The following is a 19054-nucleotide window of genomic DNA, read 5'->3' as shown; positions in this document are numbered from 1 at the left end:
AGTCTTGGTTTTCTGGGGTCTGTCTTGGCAGAAAACTTGGACCGACGGTTTCCAAACTCAGACACACTAAGCCTGGGTGCCGACAAGGTAAATGTCCTCCCGTTCAACGCGAGGACTTTAGCAGCTAGGCCACTGTGCCGGGCCCCCTCATTGAACATTTCTTTGACCGCCCTAAAAGAGAGAGAAAATACTGTCTCCAGGTGCCTAGCCAAGAAACCCTCAGCCCAGAGAAGCCGAGCAGTATATCTCAGGTCACACGACCGCAGCTGGAAGGAATGACAGCCTGGGTTGGGGCAGGGACCTGAGAGTCAGTTCACTGAAGCAGGTAGCATGCCATGGACGCCCTTCTCAACCCGTGGGCAGTGGGTGAGCCCCTCCTCTCCCCTTTGCTGCTCACTCCCCTTCCAGTACCGGGCTTCCAGTACCGGGATTCCTTTCCCAGCAGGTTCATCATCTGTGTGGGCTGCATCCATTTGCTGTTCGATGGATGCCAGCTCCACGCAAGCGGAAGAGTTAAGTGTTAAGCCAGGCATTTTCCCATGCACACGGCAGGGAAATGGGGATCAAAGCTGGCGAAACTTACATAAGCCAGGAGAGATACTATCAGCACCCAGTCACTCACCGGCTTTGAGATGGTCTAGTTGTAGGAGATGTTATCCTGGGAGACAGGTGGCTAGATGGGCGTGGGGACGGACGGCTGCTCTGATGACTACCTGTGGCTTCCTGCAAGATTCGAACGAGATTAAAACAACACCATTCACAGCGCAGCAGGTGGCTGCTGGCTGGAGTGAACCTCCCACTGAGGACGCCCAGCGCTGCATGGTCTGGGCCTGAGTCCCGATTCTGCTCCTGACCCTGACTCCCTGCGAAAGCCCACCCTGAGACACAGGGGGCATGCTTTGAGGGCTGGAGTTTCTGCCACCCACATAGGGGACAGAGATGGTGTTTCTGAGCTCCTGCATTCAGACCAGTCCACCCTGGCATCTGCCAGGGACCTCTCTTTGTCTTTTTTAAATTATATATATATATATATATATTTTTTTTAATTAAAGCTGGCAATGGTGGTATAGTGGGTTCAGCCATTGCCAGCAGGGCTGGCATCCCACATGTGTCCCAGTTCAAGTCCCAGCTGTTCCCGTGTTATGATCTGGTTTCCTGCTAATGCGCCTGAAAAAGCAGTAGAAAGTGGCCCACGTCCATGGGACCCTGCACGCACACGGGGCAGACGGAAGGAGTTTTTCTGGTCCAACTCTGGCCATTGCAATTGTGTAGAGAATGAATCAGCAGATGTAAGATGTAAGATTTCTCTCTCTCTCCCATTGCGTTTCAAATATGCAATATAAATATTTCAAAAAATGGGTACACAAAGTGCATCAGGTGTCCAGTGCAAAAGCCTGCTTGGATAAGTCCTTGCCTTGCAATGGCTGGGATCCCATAGGGGCACCGGTTCTAATCCCAACTGCACCACTTCCCATCCAGCTCCCTGCCTGTGGCCTGGGAATGCAATGGAAGACAGCCCAAAGCCTTGGGACCCTGCACACACGTGGGAGACCTGAAGGAAATTCCTGGCTCCTGGCTTCAGATCGGCGCAGGTCTGGCTGTTGCGGCCACTTGGGGAGTGAATCATCGGACAGAAGATCTTCCTCTCTGTCTCTCCTCCTCGCTGTATATCTGACTTTACAATGAAAATAAATAAATCTTTTTTTTTTAAAGATTTACTTATCTTAAAAAAAAAAAGTTGCATCAGGATGGATCCCTCTGAGTTGAGAAAGATGTGAAGTCTGGCAAGTTCATGACCTAACCAAGCCTTGAGGACATGAGGCTGCCCCGTGTTTCCTACATGCCTGGGACCTTCAGGAGCACACGTGGACAAGGCAGCTCGTGCCAGGGCTGACGTGAGTGGGGCCCACACTCCCTCCCAGGCCACAGGTGGATGTCGTTGAGTGTGGGAGCCCCGGATGCTGGTTCTACAAGGAGGAAGGCAGTCCTGAGTGCTCCCAGCCAGTCCGGCAGGTACAACCTGAACACACCTAGGATTGCGGTGGCACGTGGGGGAGGGAAGACGAGAGACAGGCCAGAGGCAGGACAAGGCACCTTGCCTGGCACCTTCTTTCCTGGCTCCTGCCTTCCTCACACACACACACACACACACACACACACACACACAGAGGCAAGCGGGGGGGGGGGGTCAAGTGTCACAGGAGGCGAGGCAGCCCTACAGCCCTTGGAACGGAACATGCCCCAGCTACACATTCCCGCCCCCTGCTAGACCCAGGACCCAACTGCACCTGGAGGAGAGCTGCCAGGTAAGATGCCTGACTAAGTTTCAATGTCAGATAAGATAAGGGGTAATAACGTCTCAGTATAAATCTTTCCCTGCCTGTGGCCTGGGAAAGAAGTTGAGGATGGCCCAAAGCCTTGGGACCCTGCAACCGCGTGGGAGACCCGGAAGAGGCTCCTGGCTCCTGGCTTCGGATTGGCTCAGCTCCGGCCATTGTGACCACTTGGGGGACGGGGGGGAGGTAAACCAGCAGAGAGAAGATCTTCTCTGTCTCTATTCCTCTCTGTATATCTGACTTTCCGATAAAAAAGAATGAAGAAAGGAAGGGGGAGAGAGAGAGGGGGGAGGGTACGAGAAGGAGGACTGTGTGTATTTGTCATGTGGGAGGAGCAGTGAGCACCATGGAGTGACAGCAGGGTGGGAGGCGGGTCTGTGAGCGCCCTGACGCCCGCCCGTGTCACCGCTGGCCCTCCACTCTGCCCTGTGCACCTCCCACCTGACATCTCGGATGCTGGCCCAGCCCCGGCTATCACAGGTGTGTGGGGAGTGACCCACTGGGTGCGGGCTCCCTCCATTTCCTGTCGCTCACTGCCTCGCCAATAAGTAAATACATCTTTGAAAGCTGGATTTGATTTCATTTCCATCTACTTGAGAGAGCAGGGAGAGCGAGCTCTTCCATCTAATGGGTCGTCCCCCCCAAGGACCTCCAGCAGCGGGGGCTGGGCCGGGCTAAAACCGGGAAACTCCAGCCAGGACTGCCACGAGGCTACCAGGGACTAAAGTGCCTGAGTCATCACTTGTAGCCTCTTTTTTTTTTTTTTTTTAAGATTTATTTATTTTATTGCAAAGTCAGACTTATACAGAGAAGGAAAAAAAGATCTCCCGTCCGATGATTCACTCCCCAAGTGAGCCGCAACGGCTGGAGCTGAGCCTATCCGAAGCCAGGAGCCAGGAGCTCCTCCTGGTCTCCCATGCGGGTGCAGGGGCCCAAGGCTTTGGGCCATCCTCCACTGCTTTCCCAGGCCACGGGCAGGGAGCTGGATGGGAAGTGGAGCAGCCGGGACATGAACCAGCGCCCCTAGGGGATCCTGGAGGATGTAGGATGAGGACGTTCGCCACTAGGCTACCGTGCCAGGGCTGAACTGTAACCTCTTAGAGTGTGTGTTAGAGTGTAGGTAAGCAGTGAGGGGTTCAAACCAAGCCTTCCTACATAGAATGGGGGCATTGCACGTCACAATGAAATGTACTGCGCAACCCACCTGCCTTGATCCACTGTTTGGAAAATGGCCCTAGGGGGTGGATGGAGGCCAGGGTTACGCGAGCAGATCTGTGTCAGCATGAGTCCAAGTGTGCGCTTAAAACAAACTCGTCACATGAACGCTGCCCCATTGCAAAAGAAAAACAAAACTTGGGTTCTCTTTTGCCTATGACCAAAGGTGTACTCATGGAAAAACACAATGTAGCATATCCAACAACAGATTAACAAGGTGACCCACCCAACAATGGAGCCAACAACATGACGACCCAACAACGGAACCGACGACGTGACCCACCCAACAGTGGAACCCAATGAGGCCCTGTAAAGGCACCAAGTACTGATTCATGCCAAACCTGGGCTGTGTGATCCCATTGGCATGGAATACCCAGAGTGGGTGGAGCCGTTCCAGGCGGAGAATGAATGCTCAGGGGCTGGGGGAGGGGAACAGGGAGTGACGGCTCATGGGACAGACTTCTGGAGGCAACAAGAATGTTCTGGACTCCACACAGGCAATGACTTCACATCCCAAGTACACTAAATGGCCCTGAACTTTCAAAAATGTTTATTTTCAGCTACTTGAAAAACCGAATGGTACACAGAGACAGGAAAAAAAAAATTTTTTTATCCACTGATTCACTCCCCAAGGGCTCGCGAGAGCGGGGACCGGGCCAGGTAGAAGCCAGCAGCCCTTGTATCTGCAATGACACTGAGATGCTGGCCTCCTCTTACACCCTGCTGGTCTAGCCCCTTAGGAATCACGCCAGCGGTGGGTCCTCGGCCTCGCAGTTAAGACAGCCTCCCAGCATCATCCTGAATCAGTGTGCCAGGGTTTAATACCCGGCCAGCTCCCTGTTCACAGTGCTCTGGGGTGAGCAGGTGACGGCTCACATGCTTGGATGGGAGTTTCAGACTCCTGGCTTCTATCTGGTCCAGCGCTGGCTGTTGGAGGGTATTCAAGGAAGTGAACCAGTAGAGGAACAAACAGTGTCCCTGTTTCTTTGGGGAAAAAAGTGGGCCCAGCGCGATAGCCTGATTGGTAAAGTCCTCGGCTTGCATGTGGCAGGATCCCACGTGGTCACTGGTTCAGTTCGTGTCCCAGCTGTCCCACTTCCCATCCAGCTCCCTGCCTGTGGCCTGGGAAAGCAGTGGAGGACGGCCCAAAGCCTTGGGACCCTGCACCCGCATGGGAGACTGGAAGAAGCTCCTGGCTCCTGGCTTCGGATTGCCCACCGTCCTGCCATCTGTGAGCTCCTCCACCCTGCCATCCTCCTCCTCCTCCCTGTCCTATGTCACCATGGTACAGCCGCCACCTTCTCCCCCCAGATGGCTCTGGTGGCCTTGACCCTGGTCTCTATCATGGCGTGCGCCTGCTGGCGGTCTCCAGCAGGAGGGCACTCTCGAGTTCAAAGGGCAGAGCGCAGGGGGCTGGGCTGGACTGCAGCACATCCTGCTGTGAGAAGTGGTAGTAGAGGGTCTATGTGCCTGGGGAGATGGGGGGGCGGCCATGGTAGCAGCCGCAGCGAGAGCAGCGTGAGGCTACACTGCCTCCTAGTGGTCACCTACACATTGCTCTTTGTGGACTACAGGAGACATCCGAGTGTGGCATTTTAACTACCCCGGGATTTATTTTGCGTTGGAGAGAAAGACACATCTCCCAGCTGCAGTCTCACTCCTCCCCAAGCATCCAGGAGAGCTGGGGCTGGGGGCCCAGCGCAGTAGCCTAGTGCTTAAAGTCCTCACCTTGCACACACGGGATCCCATATGGGAGTCAGTTCATATTCCAGCTGCTCCACTTCCCATCCAGCTCCCTGCCTGTGGCCTGGGAAAGCAGCGGAGGACGGCCCAAAGCCTTGGGACCCTGCACCTGTGTGGGAGATCTGGAAGAGGCTCCTGGTTCCTGGCTTCAGATCCACGCAGGTCTGGCCATTGCAGCCGGTTGGGGAGTGAATCATCGGACGGAAGATCTTTCTGTCTCTTCTCTCTGTACATCTTCCTTTCCAATAAAAAATCTTTTTTTAAAAAATGAGTGTGTGTGTATATGTATCGAGCCCCGTAGCATGTGCTGGGCACTGTCCCCCAGTGGCTTCTGTGATTATTTATTCTAATTTTTTTACATTTCAAGCCCGTGGTTCTGAGCCCGGAGCAACACTGGGTCCCCTGGAGGATGGCTGGAGATGCCCCAGACAAGTTCGTTGGTCCCAGCAATAGAGGGAGATGGTTTCCTGGCTCAGCCTCTCTCCTTCTCTCTGTAAATCTGACTAACCAAAGAATATAAATAAATCTTCTCAAATAATAATAAAAAGAAAGCGGCTAACGCATGGGTCAAGGTACCGGTGGCGGCTGCAAACTCTGGATCCCGCGCAGAGTCCCCGTCATTCTTCGGCCCCGCCTCCGCGCAGCGCTCCCCGGAAGTGGGCGTGACCTGCGCGGAGCACGCCGGGAGTTGTAGTCCCGCCGTCGCACGGAAGCCGACAGGGACGCGGGGCGCCATGTGGCCGGCAGTCTTGCCCGGGGGGTCCCGGGTTGCGTCCGGACGGTGGTCCGCGCTGGGTCCCCTCCTGGCCGCCCGCTGCCCCTGGCGGCGGAGCCTGCACGCGACGGCGGCCCGGGCTGCGCCGCTCATCCCCATCGTGGTGGAGCAGACGGTAGCGCGGCCCTCGGGGGGTGGAGTCGGGTTTCGGGGTACGGTCCGGATCCCGACCCCTCACCTCTGTCTCCCCGACGTCCCAGGGTCGCGGCGAACGCGCCTACGACATCTACTCGCGGCTGCTGCGGGAGCGCATTGTGTGCGTCATGGGCCCGGTGAGCGCCACCTGCTGGGCGACCCCCGACCCCTGACCCCTGACCCTCGCCCCCCCTTCCGCAGCAGGGCCCTCCTCACTCCTGGCTTCACGTCACCCCCCCACCCAGTCCCCTGACCATTAGGACCCCTTCCACCCTGGTACCCATCCCTCTTCCTCCCTGGGTCCCCATCCCCCTTCCTCTTTGATCCCCATCCCCCTCCCTCTCCGGGTGCCCATCCCCCTTCCTCCCTGGTCCCCATCCCCCTTCCTCCCTGGTCCCCATCCCCCTCCCTCCCCGGGTCCCCATCCCCCTTCCTCCCCGGGTCCCCATCCCCCTGCCTCCCTGGTCCCCATCCCCCTCCCTCCCCGGGTCCCCATCCCCCTCCCTCCCCGGGTCCCCATCCCCCTTCCTCCCTGGTCCCCATCCCCCTCCCTCCCCGGGTCCCCATCCCCCTCCCTCCCCGGGTCCCCATCCCCCTCCCTCCCCGGGTCCCCATCCCCCTCCCTCCCTGGGTCCCCATCCCCCTTCCTCCCTGGTCCCCACCCCCTCCCTCCCTGGGTGCTGCCCCCATCTGACTTATCACTCCGGGTGTCCCATGCCGTGCTTCCGGCACCCGCAGATCGATGACAGCGTGGCCAGCCTGGTCATCGCCCAGCTGCTCTTCCTGCAGTCGGAGAGCAACAAGAAACCCATCCACATGTACATCAACAGCCCTGGTGAGCGGACGGGCGCAGCGGAGAGACCTGGGGCGGGGGGTGCCCCAGGCTCGTGCTCCTGCGTGTGGCAGCACTGGGCAGATGCCACAAGCTAAGCTGCCCCTGCAGTGCCAGCAGCCCGTGAGGATGCTGGTTCGAGTCCTGGCGGCTCCACTTGCCATCCAGCTCCCTGCTTGTGGCCTGGGAAAGCAGTGGGAGGTGGCACGGGTAACCCCCTGCTTGAAGGGCATGGGGGGGTAGCTAGGCAGGAGGACCTGGCCCAGGACCCCTGAGCACCCATCCTCCCGCCATAGGTGGCGTGGTGACCGCAGGCCTGGCCATCTATGACACCATGCAGTACATCCTGAACCCCATCTGTACCTGGTGCGTGGGCCAGGCCGCCAGCATGGGCTCCCTGCTGCTGGCCGCTGGCAGCCCAGGCATGCGCCACTCGCTGCCCAACTCACGCATCATGATCCACCAGCCCTCGGGGGGCGCGCGGGTGAGTGGCCGGGATGGGCAGAGGGCCAGGAGGAGGGAGAGGAGTCCCCGCTGACCAGGGCCCTCGGTCCACCCCCCACCGGCCCGGGTTCCCGTCTCCCAGGGCCAGGCCACGGACATCGCCATCCAGGCCGAGGAGATCATGAAGCTGAAGAAGCAGCTGTACACCATCTACGCCAAGCACACCAAGCAGAGCCTGCAGGTCATCGGTGAGCCGCCCCCCCTTCCATGCTGCCCTTGGGCCTTCCCCGGGCGGGCCTGGGGCGGCTGCTTGGAGATCCACAGGGGAGCACAGAGAGCCATGCCCCGGGCTCCACCTCCTGGTACTGTGGGGACGGGGCTGGCAGGGAGCCACGCCCATGGCTCCGCCCCTCACCAAGCTGTCTGCCCCCCCAGAGTCGGCCATGGAGAGGGACCGCTACATGAGCCCCATGGAGGCCCAGGAGTTCGGCATCCTGGACAAGGTGCTGGTACATCCGCCCCAGGACGGCGAGGACGAGCCGGAGCTGGTGCAGAAGGAACCTGCGGCAGCCCCAGACCCTCCCACGCCAGCAGGGTCCTGAGCCCTGGGGACTCTGCCACCCCGGGACCTGCAATCCCAGGAACTGACAGGGACCCCCCCCAGACCCACCACCCTAGGATCTGGGGGTCCCCTGGAGCCCACCACGCCAGCAGGCTCTGAAGCCTGGACCCCACTCCCTTAGGACCTGAGGGGAGTCCTCTGGAGCTGGGCACCCTGGGAGCTGAGCTGGGCACCCCCAAGCCAGCTGGCCACACAGGGACTGCCGAGTCCAGGCAGGCCTCCCAAGACACTGTGATTACAGATTAAACCTTTGTGGTCTGGTCCTGCGTCACGCTCCATGATGGGGGCAGGGGAAGCCCACCTCGCCATGCCCTGCACCCCGGGCCGGACCCTCCATCCTTGCAGCACAGACACCACGGACCGGGGCCATGAGGAGAAGCCGCCCTTGGGGAACCTGGGGCGGGGTGGGCAGTAAGCATCTGGGTATGTGGTGGGGTGGCAAGGCCCGGGCAAGGCGCCGACCATGTGTGTGGGGCCAGGACCAAGCCTACCTGCCATGGCTCACTTGGACTGGGGAAGGCACAGAACCGGCTCTTCTGCGTCATGACAGGTGGGGTGCAGCAAGAATGAAAACGTGGGGGTTGAAGGACGCAGGGTCCACTGGATGCTGGCCAGGAGCTTCTTCTGGGTCTCCCACGTGGGTGCAGGGTCCCAAGGCTTTGGGCCGTCCTCGACTGCTTTCCCAGGCCACAGGCAGGGAGCTGGATGGGAAGTGGAGCTGTCGGGATTAGAACCGGCGTCATATATGAGATGCTGGCAGTTAAGAAATAAATGAGTTCGTTGAAAGCACTTGAGGTCATGTTCCTTTGCGCTTTTCCCTCATGGAGAAGGATACAATCAGCAGAGTTCAGTGTTAAGGTGCTTGTTCCAATAGCTCAACAGTCACGCGTGCACGGCCACTTCCTTCTAGGACTTTTCTGGGTTTTTTTTTTTGTTGGTGGTGGTGGTTTTTCTTTTAAGATTTATTTATTTTATTACAAAGTCAGATATACAGAGAAGAAGATCTTCCATCCGATGATTCACTCCCCTAGTGACTGCAATGGCCAGAGCTGAGCTGATCCAAAGCCAGGAGCCAGGAGCCTCTTCCGGGTCCCGGGTGCAGGGTCCCAAGGCTTTGGGCCGTCCTCCACTGCTTTCCCAGGCCACAGGCAGGGAGCTGGATGGGAAGTGGGGCTGCCGGGACATGAATCGGCGCCCATGAGATCCCAGTGTATATAAGGCGAGGGCTTTAGCCACTAGGTCCCCCTCTCTCTGGGTTATATTTGCGAGGCAAGGACCTTCCATCTCTTCCCCAAGTGTCCACAGCGGCCAGGGCGGGCCAGGGGCGCCATCCCGGTCTCCCTTGGTGCAGGGAGCCTGTGCCAGGGTCATGTTCTCCGCGCTGTGCCTTGGCGGGAAACCAGCCCCGGGACTCGAACCGGTCACTCCGACACCACCTGAGCGCTGACCTCTGACCCCAACTCGGCCCCATTGTGACCCCTGTGCCTCTGACCCCATGACCCTGACCTTGGCTCTCCCAGGCTGTGACCCCGGCGCCTTCCACTTGCCAGAAAGGGGCGGGGCGGATGACAGCCATGACGCTCCACCAATGGGCTTGGCAGCTGCGGGCGCTGGCGCCAATAGCGCAAGAGAAGAGGCGGGCCCTGAATGCAGCCAATAGCCTTACGCGGGAGGCGGGCCTCGATCGGGAGCGAGCCAATCGCGGGAGAGTCGCGGCGCCCCCTCAGCCAATGGCGGCGCGGCGGATGCGGAGGAATGGCCGGCCTGGGGCCCCTGCCCGCCTGGCTCCGCGGCTCCAGCCCGGCCGTGCTGAGCCGCCTGCGCGGCGCCGTCCTCGTGCGGCCCGGCTTCCTGAGCGCGGCCGAGGAGGACACGCTGAGCCGGGAGCTCGAGCCCGAGCTGCGGCGCCGCCGCTACGAATACGACCACTGGGACGCGGTGCGGCGGGGCGGGGTCTGCGGGGAGGGGCGGGACTGAGGGTGGGGCGGGGCCTACTGGAGGGCGGGGCCTGTGTAATGGGGCGCGGCCTGAGAAGAGCAGGGACTTAGGATGGGGCGGGGACTGAGGAGGGGCGCGGCTATCGTGGGGCGGGGCCTCTCTGGGAGCTGTAGCCAATCTAAGCCCTTGGGGCGGGGCCTGTGTGGTGGGTGCGGCCTCGTGGTGGGCGGGGTTTTGCCTGGGGGCGGGGCCAGGGCAGGAGGGAGCCCCTAGCTTTGCAGGGGTCAGGGCCTGGGGGATTGGGGTCCCGGGGTGCAGAGCGCGCTGTGAAGCCCGGATCTGGTGCCAAGGGCTTTGGAAGCAAGGTTAGGGTCGAGACGGGGCTTGGCAGGAGACCAGGCCTTGTCAGCTTTTGGGGGTGGAGGAGATCTGGGTGGGGACCCCGAGGTCAGACCTGGGTAGTGTGGTCTTGGCACCCACTGGGAACCTGGCTGCGGTCACAGGTGTGGCGTGGACCGGCTTGGCAGTGACTCCAGCTCTCCCACCAGGCCATCCACGGCTTCCGGGAGACTGAGAAGTCACGCTGGTCCCAGGCCAGCAGGGCCATCCTGCAGCGCGTGCAGGCGGCGGCCTTCAGCCCCGGCCAGACCCTGCTCTCCTCCGTGCACGTGCTGGACCTGGATGCTCGCGGCTACATCAAGCCCCACGTGGACAGCGTCAAGGTGGATGGGGCCTGGGGCGGGGCCGGGAAGGGGATGTGTGCATGGGGCCGGGGTCTGACCCCACACCCTGACTCCCCTCCTGCAGTTCTGCGGAGACACCATCGCCGGCCTGTCCCTGCTGTCCACCAGCGTCATGCGGCTGGTGCACACCCAGGAGCCGGGGCACTGGCTGGAACTCCTGCTGGAGCCTGGCTCCCTGTACATCCTCAGGTCCGTACCGACACCTGCCCGCTGCTTCCAGCACCTTCTGTCGCTCAGGCTGCATGGCAGACCTCATCTGTTCCCCCTCACCCTGTCCCCCTTTTCCCCCCGCAGGGACTCAGCCCGGTACGACTTCTCCCACGAGATCTTGCGGGACGAGGAGTCCTTTTTTGGGGAGCGACGGATCCCCCGCAGCCGCCGCATCTCCGTGATCTGCCGTTCCCTCCCAGAGGGGCCGGGACCTGGGGAACCCCCACAGCCCCCTCCAGCCTGCTGATCCCACTGCTGTCCCCCTCACCACCGGGTCTGGGCCTCTCACAGATGCCTGAATGGGGAATAAAGGTGGAAAACTGGACAGAACAGCCTCCCCCTTGGCAGGGATCACTTGTGGGGCAGGGGGTGGGTGATGGTCCCTGGCTACACCTGTCCATGGGCAGCTGAGACAGACACACGGAGACACGTACAGTGTGTGGAGCCCCAAGGCCAAGAAAACGGTTTCCTTTATCGTATGTGCTGCTGCCCGCTGCCGCCCCAATAAATAAGTCAGCTGCACGCTTGGGCTCCGGGACCACCGGCAGAGCCCCCTTTTAGCCACAGCCACAGGCGGCCGCCGAGAGCTGGGGCAGCCGCTGCCAACGGAGGCGATCATCCAGGAAGGCCACGTCGGCGTAGCGGGTGGGCCGGCAGCAGGGCGCCCCGTGGGCTCGACCCTGGCCCTGCAGCCATGCCAGCGTGAGGCCGTGCTGGGTGCGGGCGCCGCGCGGGCAGCTGCCGGCGCAGTAACGGAAGATGACCTTCTCCTCTGAGGCGTAACCCAGGCCCAGCTCGGCCACGGGCAGGGTCAGGCTCCAGAGCTGGCACGGGTCAGCCGGGGCACGGCGCAAGCGGGTACCTGAGGGACAGACAGGAGACACTGCCAGGGACAGAGGGTCAGGGCAGATGCTGTGGGGACACCACCCTCCCCCAAAACCCCCTCAAGAGATCCTTACCCAGCGGGCGCCTCGGGGTCCCCCCAGCTTCTGCCACTTGCTGCGACAGGAACTCCCCCTCCGTTGCTGCCACCACCATCGCGGGAGCATCCCAAGGCTGGGATGCCCGGGCCAGCTGCAGGGACAGGGGCAGCAGCAGCACAGCGCCCAGCATCGCTGTCCCCATGGCCACCGTTGCTGGCAGGTCTCAGGAAGGGGGACCCCGTGTCCCCTGAATTTATGCCCTGCCAGGGCCTGGGCGGGAGTTAACCTGTTCACCGCCAGCTGCTGCGGCCCCATGTCATCCATACACTTGAGTTCGGGGCCCCCTGTTCCCCACAAGGGTTAAGGGTTCACACCTCCACCGCACCCAGACATTCCACAGATCCATCTCTGACATACCCCTAATTTACGAGTTGTACTGGCAGCAGCCAGGCCCCAGCCGGTATACCCACCCCACCTGAGGTGTGTATGGAGGGGTGCACTCCAGGGGTCCCCAGCAGCGCAGGGAGCTCCCCAGTGTTGCATGCCAGGGAAGGTGGCAATATTTCTCACATATGTGCCAGGAAAGGGCAATTTGGCAGATGGGTGAGCCAACAGGGTGCCCCTCCATCACGGCTCCTGCCCAGGGCGGATGGAGGGATTAAAGCATCACGGTCCTGTCTCCGGACCTGGCGGAGCCGGTGTCAAAAACAGGAAAAGGGAGAGGCCAAGGGCTGGGATATGCACACACATACACACACACACACACACACACGTGCCCGGACTCCTGTCCTTAAGGCCAGGTAGAGCCCCGTGACTGCAGCCCCCTCCTGGGACCCAGAAGGAAGCTTCTGGAACAACCAGCGGGACAGGCGGCAGGGGCTGCAAACCCTGGTGGCTTCCATGCCCGGACCGGCATGCACCGGGCAGTGGTTGGCACAGCAGTAAGGCAGCCTGCTTGCTGTTGGAGTTGGGGCTTGATACCACCACCACCCCCAAAAAAAGGGGGTTACATAGGAGTGGGGATTGGCCTAGACACCACTGGGGACACCCAGCTCCCTGGAAGGCAACAAGTGCTTCAAGTCCTTGCGGAGACCTGGAAGGCGGTCCTGGCCCACCCGGACCCGTGGCTGCCGCTCCCTATAGGTCACTAGTAAACTGTTAATCCCTCTGCCCCCTAAGGACACAAGCTGCAGGAATGCGAGTCGCCAGGTGAGCCCCCAGCAAGTCAGGGGTGCCAGCCTTGTGCCCAGAGGAACTGCAGCCGTGGCCTCGGACACCTTGAGGACTTCCAGATGCCAAAACGGTCGCTTGAGGGATGCCAGTCAGAGCTGAGGCAGCAGCTACGACAAGGTGGAGCCCGGCCGAGGACTGCAGCCCAGCCTCCAGAGTCCACCCGTGAAACCGCCAGCGGGAGCCACAGTGGCCTGGCTCGCAGACGGGGAGAGGGGGGGCCCAGCTGGAGCGGCCAGGACATTCCTAGGAATTAGTGGGACATCTCAGGCATACACGCTGGCGGCCAAGCATTGGCAGGGCCGGGCCAGGGACGCCTTCCACCTGCAGTTCCTGGCCACGGTCAAGGCGGAGGAGGGTTCGGCAGCAGTGGCTACAAGCCAAGTTCCATTCCTGGGCGCAGTATCCGCCCAGGAACTCAGGACCCCTCCGGGCCCCATCCAGAGTCCTTGCTTGGGCAGCGTCAGACTTGATGAAAACCAGGGCACCTCAGAAATCTCCCTGGGCAACGGGATGCCAGGCGTGAATGGCCAGCACTGAAGGATGGGGACCTGCCCCCACACACTGGCCCAGGCTACGTAATAACTAGGCACACCCTGCTCAGACATGTCTCACGGAGGCCAGTGGGTGAGGCCACTGTCTGAACTGTGACGCTGGCATGCCAAACAGGCGCCTGTTCGAACCCTGGCTTCTCCTCTTCCCACGGGAAGGTGGCAGGTGCTCGGGAACGCTTGGGCCCATGTGGCCACTCACGAGAGATCCAGTAAAGGCCCAGCTTCGGCCCGACCCAGGCCCTGGCTGTTGTCGCCACTTGTGGGGGTGGCCGATGGAAGAGCTCTCTCTGCTCTACTCGTTCAAGTAAGTCCAATCTTTGAAAAGAACCTCTTGGGTAGGGGGACATTGTGGCCTAGGACCTGCATTTTAACTGAGTTGGACAGAATGAGGTTCAAGACACAGAAGGCACGGTGCTGCCCCTCAGAGGCCTGAGCTGAAAAGGGCACCCCACTTATGACTGAAACCCAGCGCGCCGGCAGGGGACCCAAGGGGTCAGACACGGCTGAAGAGAGGCCTCGCCAAGGGGAAGCCGCCTCCGGGGACATCACCCAGGTGACAGTGTGGACCCCCACTCCCTGGTGGAGGCTGCAGTAGGTTCTAGAAGGAGGGGCCTAGGAAACACGGAGCCGGCTGTCCTGAGCCAAGGCTGTTTATTGGGGTTCATTCCTTGAGGGAGAAGTGCATCTTGTCATTGATGAGCTTGCGCTCGGGGTTCAGCCGCTTCAGGATCTGGGCCAGCACGTTGACCGTCTGCTCGCTGCTCAGCCCCGTCTTCTTGGTCTGGAACTTCTTCAGCAGGTCCTTGGTGGTCATGGGCTTACGGGTCAGGTAGCGGCGCACGGCTTCCTCGGTCACCTGCACGTCCCTGCTCGGGGGACAGGGAAGGGGAGCATGAGGTGAGCGCTCCTGCAGACGTGGCCTCACCCCGGCCTCCGCCCCCTCACACCCAGACCCCCGCGACCACCTACCCGCCGCTGGGCGTTGACTTCCCGGATGGCGGCTGCGGGGTGGACTTCCCGGAAAGATTGTCCATCCTCAAGCGCTTGGCCGCCGGTGCTTCGCTGGCACGCTTTCCTGTCAGGGCGGGATGTGTGGAGAGGCAGGGTTGTGGCAGGGTAGGGAGCCCTGACCCACTCGCCGTCCGCCCTCAGGGTTTGGATCCAGGCACTGGGCAGCCGGAGGTCGCGGCGGGGCCAGGCCTTACCTTGCTCTAGTTTGCCGGCCGCAGCGCGCAGCGTGGAGGAGGAGGCGGCGGCGGCACCCTCAGTGCTGGGTGTGCCTGGCCGGCTGTTGCCATGGGAGCTGCCTCCCGATGGCCTCCGCTCCCTCTTGGGGGGCGTCTTCTTCTTCTGCAGGGGGCGGGGATGGGGGTAGAGTGGGGTTAGCACACACACGGCAGCCCCGCCCCGCCCCGCACCCCCTGGGCCCGGCCTTACCGTCATGAAGAGGGCCGAGGAGGCTTCGCTGTCAATGTCGCTCTCCTCGGAGCTGTCGGACTCGTCGCTGCTGTCTGCAGGGGCCAGGGTGGGGTCAGCGCTGGGGCAGCCCGCCCGCCCGACCCTCGCGCCCCATCCCTGCTGCCTGCACCCCCACCAGCCCACCCCTGCGGCCTATACTCTCACCGCCCCATCCCTGCGGCTTGTGCCCCTACCACCTGATCCCCTGGCCGCCCCCTGGCTGCCCCCTGCAGCCCCAACAGCTCACCTTTCCTGCGCTTCTTTTCCTGCGGCGTGGGGGCCTTCTTCTCCTCCTCCTCCTCCTTGTCCTCCTCGGGCGGCTTCTCTTCCTCACTCTCTTCACTGCTCTCACTCTGCTCATCCACCCCTGTGGGGTAGGGGTGACGAGAGGGGAGCTGTGAGCAGGAGGGGGCCCAGCCCAGCCTCCCTCCCCGCCCCCAGCCTGGCCCTTATTCGGCCACACCCACCTTTGGGCCCCTCCTCCTGCTGCGGCACTTTCGGCTTGCCCTCAGCCTCCTCCCCAGAGCTGCTGTAAGACAAGGCGGGCAGGGGTGAGTGGGCAGAGAGGGGTGAGTGGCAGGGGCGAGTGAGCAGAGGTATGAGGGGCAGGGGCGAGTGAGCAGAGGTATGAGGGGCAGGGGTGAGTGGGCAGAGGTATGAGGGGCAGGGGCGAGTGAGCAGAGGTATGAGGGGCAGGGGTGAGTGGGCAGAGGTATGAGGGGCAGGGGTGAGTGGGCAGAGGTATGAGGGGCAGGGGTGCGGGGGGGATGCCATGCAGGGAGGGTGGGGTGGCACGCGCACGCGACGGGCAGGGCTCCCGGCCCACTCACCTCGAGCCGTCGGACATGTAGTCCACCTCCTGGCCCTCAAAGTCGCCATCGTCACTGTCCTCAAAGGCCTCGTCATCCGAGCCCTTCTTCTTCTTCTTCTTCCTGCCGCCCTTGCTCAGGGGCCCCTTCTTCTTGGCCTTGGGGGCTCTGCTGCCTGGGGAGGAGGGGGGGGGACACAGGCCGGACTGAGGCCCAGGCGCGGCCACCCCTGCCCGCGCTCACCCCGGGCCCGCCGCCCTCACCGTCCTCGCCACTGGCCTCGCTGTCGTCCGACGACATCTCCAGGTCGTCCTCCAGGTCGTGGATGCGCAGCTCGCTGGCCTTCCTGTGGCCGCCCTTGTCCTTCTCCCCCTCGTCCTCGTCCTGGTCCTGGTCCTTGAGCCGCCGCTGCTGCATGATGCTGAAGTGGTTCAGCACCTTGTTCCGCCTGCACGGGGCGGGCGAGCACGGTGACCGGGGGCCTGCACCTGCCTGTGTGAGCCGCCGGCGGAAGTGAGCATGTCCCGTGTGTGGGAACCGGACAGTGGCACTGCTGAGGGCTGCCCACGTGCTCGGGGGGTCAGGGGACGCGGGCACTGGGACAGGCCAGGGGGCCTCGGCGCATCGGCTAAGGGGACACCGGCCCGCAGCTGTGTCCACGGCGCCCTCTGGTGGTGCCGGTTGGCGCTGCGGCCTCCTGGGAGCACAGGTTCCAGCCTCCCCCCCAATCCACTCCCCACCCACCTCCTCACCCCAACAACCCCAGCTCTGATCACAGAGGGGTGACCCGGCCTGCCACCGCCCACCCAGGCCCCACGCACCTCTCCCACTCCTCCTCGGCCTCCTCGGCGGTGAGCGTGCGGTGGCGGGCCAGGGGCGTGAAGTTGTACCAGTTGTGCACGGGGAAGGCCTCGAAGGCCCCGTCGGGACACTGCGTGAAGATGTAATACGACGTGTTCTCCGTCACGCCGCCCTTCTTGATGCCCTTGAACCTGCACGGAGCCACGGTCACTGCCCGGCCCGGGGCCCCAGCCCACTTGTACCCCCTCTGGCTGTCCTCTGCACCCCCAGGGAGGGACAGATAGGACGGGGTCCAGCCCCCCATCCTCATGCTCTCCTGCTCAGATGCCCGCGGGCTTAGGTCCTGGCCCATCCTGGCAGCCCTGACCTGTGGGTCCACCTGCACTGCCCCTCAACACCCTGACCATTGGTTCCATCAGCCACTGCCCTCCCCCACACCTGCCTGGCACCTCCATGGCCGGTCACACGCCGGCTCCCGTTTCAGGGTCCCCCTCCTGCACCCTCTCTCCCCAGCGCCCATGCCCGGCCTCCCCACGCACTTGCGGCCAGCCTTGCCGTTCACGCGCAGCAGCCAGGGCTGGTCCTCTGGCCGGAACTCTTTGAGGACAATGCCGTACTTCTTCCGGCGCGCCTCCTCTCGTAGCTTGCGTTTGAACTCGCTGCCCGCGCCTGACTCCGGCATTTCCTCCTCTTGGTAGATCTTCTTGTTGCTCAAGTCCCGCTCCAGCCGGGCCTGGGGGCGCAAGAAGCCAGATTCCTGCGGTGAGGGGACTAGGCCTTCGCCCCAGAACCAGGGAACAGCCCCCCACTTAGGAGCTGGCTGCATTTTGCTGCACAGCGGGGACCTGCATCCTGCTACTCAGAACAGTGCACAGTGAACAACCAGAAGCTTCTGGAAAGTTCCTCTGGGCCACAGCCCACTGTGGATGAAGCCAGCAATAAGGGGCAACTATATAGCAGGAAGCATCAAATCCACCAGGGGGTTCTCCATGACCCTCCCTCAGGGCCAAACCAAGTTCTTAGTTACCTGATTCCAAGTAGCAAAGTTGACTTTGTCGGCGGCGTTAAACGCCATGATATTATATTTTTTGCTGGTGTTCCTGCAATGGATGAGAAAGAAGTGCTTCTGATTTGAATATTGACGTATTCATTCATCAGACCCACCCCAGCCCGGCACTCTGAGCCAGGCGATGCTGGGGGACTCCAACACTCCAGGCCTCCGGAAGAGGCTCCTGACTCCTGGCTTCGGATCGGCTCAGCTCCAGCCATTGTGGCCACTTGGGGAGTGAATCAGCAGATGAAAAATCTTTCTGTCTCTCCTTCTCGGTGTTAATCTGACTTTCCAATAAATAAATCTTTAGCTGGCGCCGACCACAGCAGCACCCCCCCAACACAGGGTGCAGGTTCTGCTCCCGGCCGCTCCCTGCCCGCCCACCCCCATCCAGCTCCTGCTCCAATCACTCCCCAGGCCCCTGATTTCAGCCTGGCTCAGCCCCAGCCAGTGCATTCACAAGCAGAGGAAAACATCACACGCAAAACCTTTCCACTCTGCCTTACAGGTGAATCTCACCAAAACAACAAAAAAATACCAAAAAACACAGCCTACGGTGGGGGGAGCGGGTGGGAGGACGGGCGACCCCTGCCTTTCCCAAACTCACAATAAACTTCATCTTTTTCCCTTTCCTGGGGCACCAACACGACTCCCGGGCCAAAGAGACAAATACTAGGTCGGGGACCGGAGCCAGACCCGCTTGGGGCCTCAGCCCTGAACCCCCTAGACCGACCCCTCCCCAGGAACCCCCAGTTTGGGGGACCCCAGTTTAAGGGTCCCCCCTCGGGGACCCTCAGGGACTCACTTGGGAACTCGGACGACATACTCGGTGACATTCTGGCTGCCGGGGCCCTGTGGACAGAGGAACCGCAGATGGGTGAGGAAGGGGGTGCTGGGGGCAGCGAGGGGACCCCACACCCCGCGTGCACCCCAACATTCCTCCTCCTCGGGTATTACTCACGAGGGACGCCATGGCAAGGCGGGGGGTGTGCAATGGGCGTTCCGTGGACGGGCCCGAGCCGGGAGGGTTTTCGTGTTCCTGGAAAGATTCGCGAACTCGGGACGACCCCCTGCACCCCCGCGCGCGCCCCGAAAAAAAATGGGTGACGACGACCCGGAAGCGGCGCGCGTGTGGACGGACGACGCTGCGGAGGGCGACGCGGGGCGGCCCCGGACACGGACTGCGAGGCAGGACACAGAGGAAGACACGGAGAGAAGACGCCGGGGAAGACGCC

General features: G+C 61.9%; 4 protein-coding genes across 5 annotated transcripts; 2 read left to right on the top strand and 2 right to left on the bottom strand.

The window, feature by feature from the left end:
* The first annotated feature begins 5991 nt into the window (after positions 1–5991).
* On the top strand, positions 5992–8106 carry CLPP (caseinolytic mitochondrial matrix peptidase proteolytic subunit). Its single transcript, XM_058657778.1, has 6 exons — positions 5992–6184; positions 6270–6341; positions 6943–7039; positions 7333–7520; positions 7623–7728; positions 7916–8106. The coding sequence occupies exons 1-6, from the start codon at positions 6029–6031 to the stop codon at positions 8080–8082; spliced, it is 786 nt and encodes a 261-aa protein (XP_058513761.1). The 5' UTR covers positions 5992–6028; the 3' UTR covers positions 8083–8106.
* A 1728-nt stretch (positions 8107–9834) lies between these two features.
* ALKBH7 (alkB homolog 7) lies at positions 9835–11328 on the top strand. The gene is made up of 4 exons (XM_004595875.2): positions 9835–10040; positions 10589–10762; positions 10848–10972; positions 11078–11328. Exons 1-4 carry the CDS (start codon positions 9858–9860, stop codon positions 11238–11240), a joined length of 645 nt encoding a protein of 214 aa, XP_004595932.2. The 5' UTR covers positions 9835–9857; the 3' UTR covers positions 11241–11328.
* A 222-nt stretch (positions 11329–11550) lies between these two features.
* On the bottom strand, positions 11551–12818 carry PSPN (persephin). Its single transcript, XM_012929924.3, has 3 exons — positions 12689–12818; positions 11953–12129; positions 11551–11855 (listed from the first exon to the last, which is right to left on the bottom strand). Exons 1-3 carry the CDS (start codon positions 12816–12818, stop codon positions 11551–11553), a joined length of 612 nt encoding a protein of 203 aa, XP_012785378.3.
* Positions 12819–14334: 1516 nt separating this feature from the next.
* On the bottom strand, positions 14335–18938 carry GTF2F1 (general transcription factor IIF subunit 1). 2 transcript variants are annotated; one of them, XM_058657592.1, is made up of 13 exons: positions 18781–18938; positions 18625–18671; positions 17796–17868; positions 17308–17501; positions 16789–16959; positions 16231–16415; positions 15989–16142; positions 15626–15687; positions 15406–15525; positions 15138–15211; positions 14906–15050; positions 14670–14775; positions 14335–14566 (listed from the first exon to the last, which is right to left on the bottom strand). In XM_058657592.1, exons 1-13 carry the CDS (start codon positions 18790–18792, stop codon positions 14362–14364), a joined length of 1548 nt encoding a protein of 515 aa, XP_058513575.1. In that variant the 5' UTR covers positions 18793–18938; the 3' UTR covers positions 14335–14361. The 2 variants fall into 2 exon arrangements, with proteins under 2 accessions (XP_058513575.1, XP_058513576.1); XM_058657593.1 differs by having other exon boundaries at positions 15626–15684.
* Positions 18939–19054: the final 116 nt, after the last annotated feature.

This window comes from Ochotona princeps, chromosome 33 (genome assembly GCF_030435755.1).
Source record: "Ochotona princeps isolate mOchPri1 chromosome 33, mOchPri1.hap1, whole genome shotgun sequence".
NCBI classification, from domain to species: Eukaryota; Metazoa; Chordata; class Mammalia; order Lagomorpha; family Ochotonidae; genus Ochotona; species Ochotona princeps.
Note: the sequence above shows the minus strand (reverse complement) of the source record. Positions and strands in the feature narration are given on the sequence as shown.

Bases quoted from the DNA above. Each gene is read 5' to 3' on its own strand.
- CLPP (XM_058657778.1), top strand. From the start codon at position 6,029: ATGTGGCCGGCAGTCTTGCCCGGGGGGTCCCGGGTTGCGTCCGGACGG. The intron at 6,342-6,942 runs GTGAGCGCCACC...CGGCACCCGCAG, and splicing joins TTGTGTGCGTCATGGGCCCG to ATCGATGACAGCGTGGCCAG. The intron at 7,040-7,332 runs GTGAGCGGACGG...CTCCCGCCATAG, and splicing joins CATGTACATCAACAGCCCTG to GTGGCGTGGTGACCGCAGGC.
- GTF2F1 (XM_058657592.1), bottom strand. The intron at 17,869-18,624 runs GTGAGTCCCTGA...CATCCATTGCAG, and splicing joins TATGTCGTCCGAGTTCCCAA to GAACACCAGCAAAAAATATA. The intron at 17,502-17,795 runs GTAACTAAGAAC...TTGCGCCCCCAG, and splicing joins ACTTTGCTACTTGGAATCAG to GCCCGGCTGGAGCGGGACTT.
- PSPN (XM_012929924.3), bottom strand. From the start codon at position 12,818: ATGGAAGCCACCAGGGTTTGCAGCCCCTGCCGCCTGTCCCGCTGGTTG. The intron at 12,130-12,688 runs GTGTGTGTGTGT...GAGACCTGCCAG, and splicing joins AAGGACAGGAGTCCGGGCAC to CAACGGTGGCCATGGGGACA. The intron at 11,856-11,952 runs GTAAGGATCTCT...TCTGTCCCTCAG, and splicing joins GACCCCGAGGCGCCCGCTGG to GTACCCGCTTGCGCCGTGCC.
- ALKBH7 (XM_004595875.2), top strand. From the start codon at position 9,858: ATGGCCGGCCTGGGGCCCCTGCCCGCCTGGCTCCGCGGCTCCAGCCCG. The intron at 10,041-10,588 runs GTGCGGCGGGGC...CTCTCCCACCAG, and splicing joins AATACGACCACTGGGACGCG to GCCATCCACGGCTTCCGGGA. The intron at 10,763-10,847 runs GTGGATGGGGCC...CCCCTCCTGCAG, and splicing joins CCCACGTGGACAGCGTCAAG to TTCTGCGGAGACACCATCGC.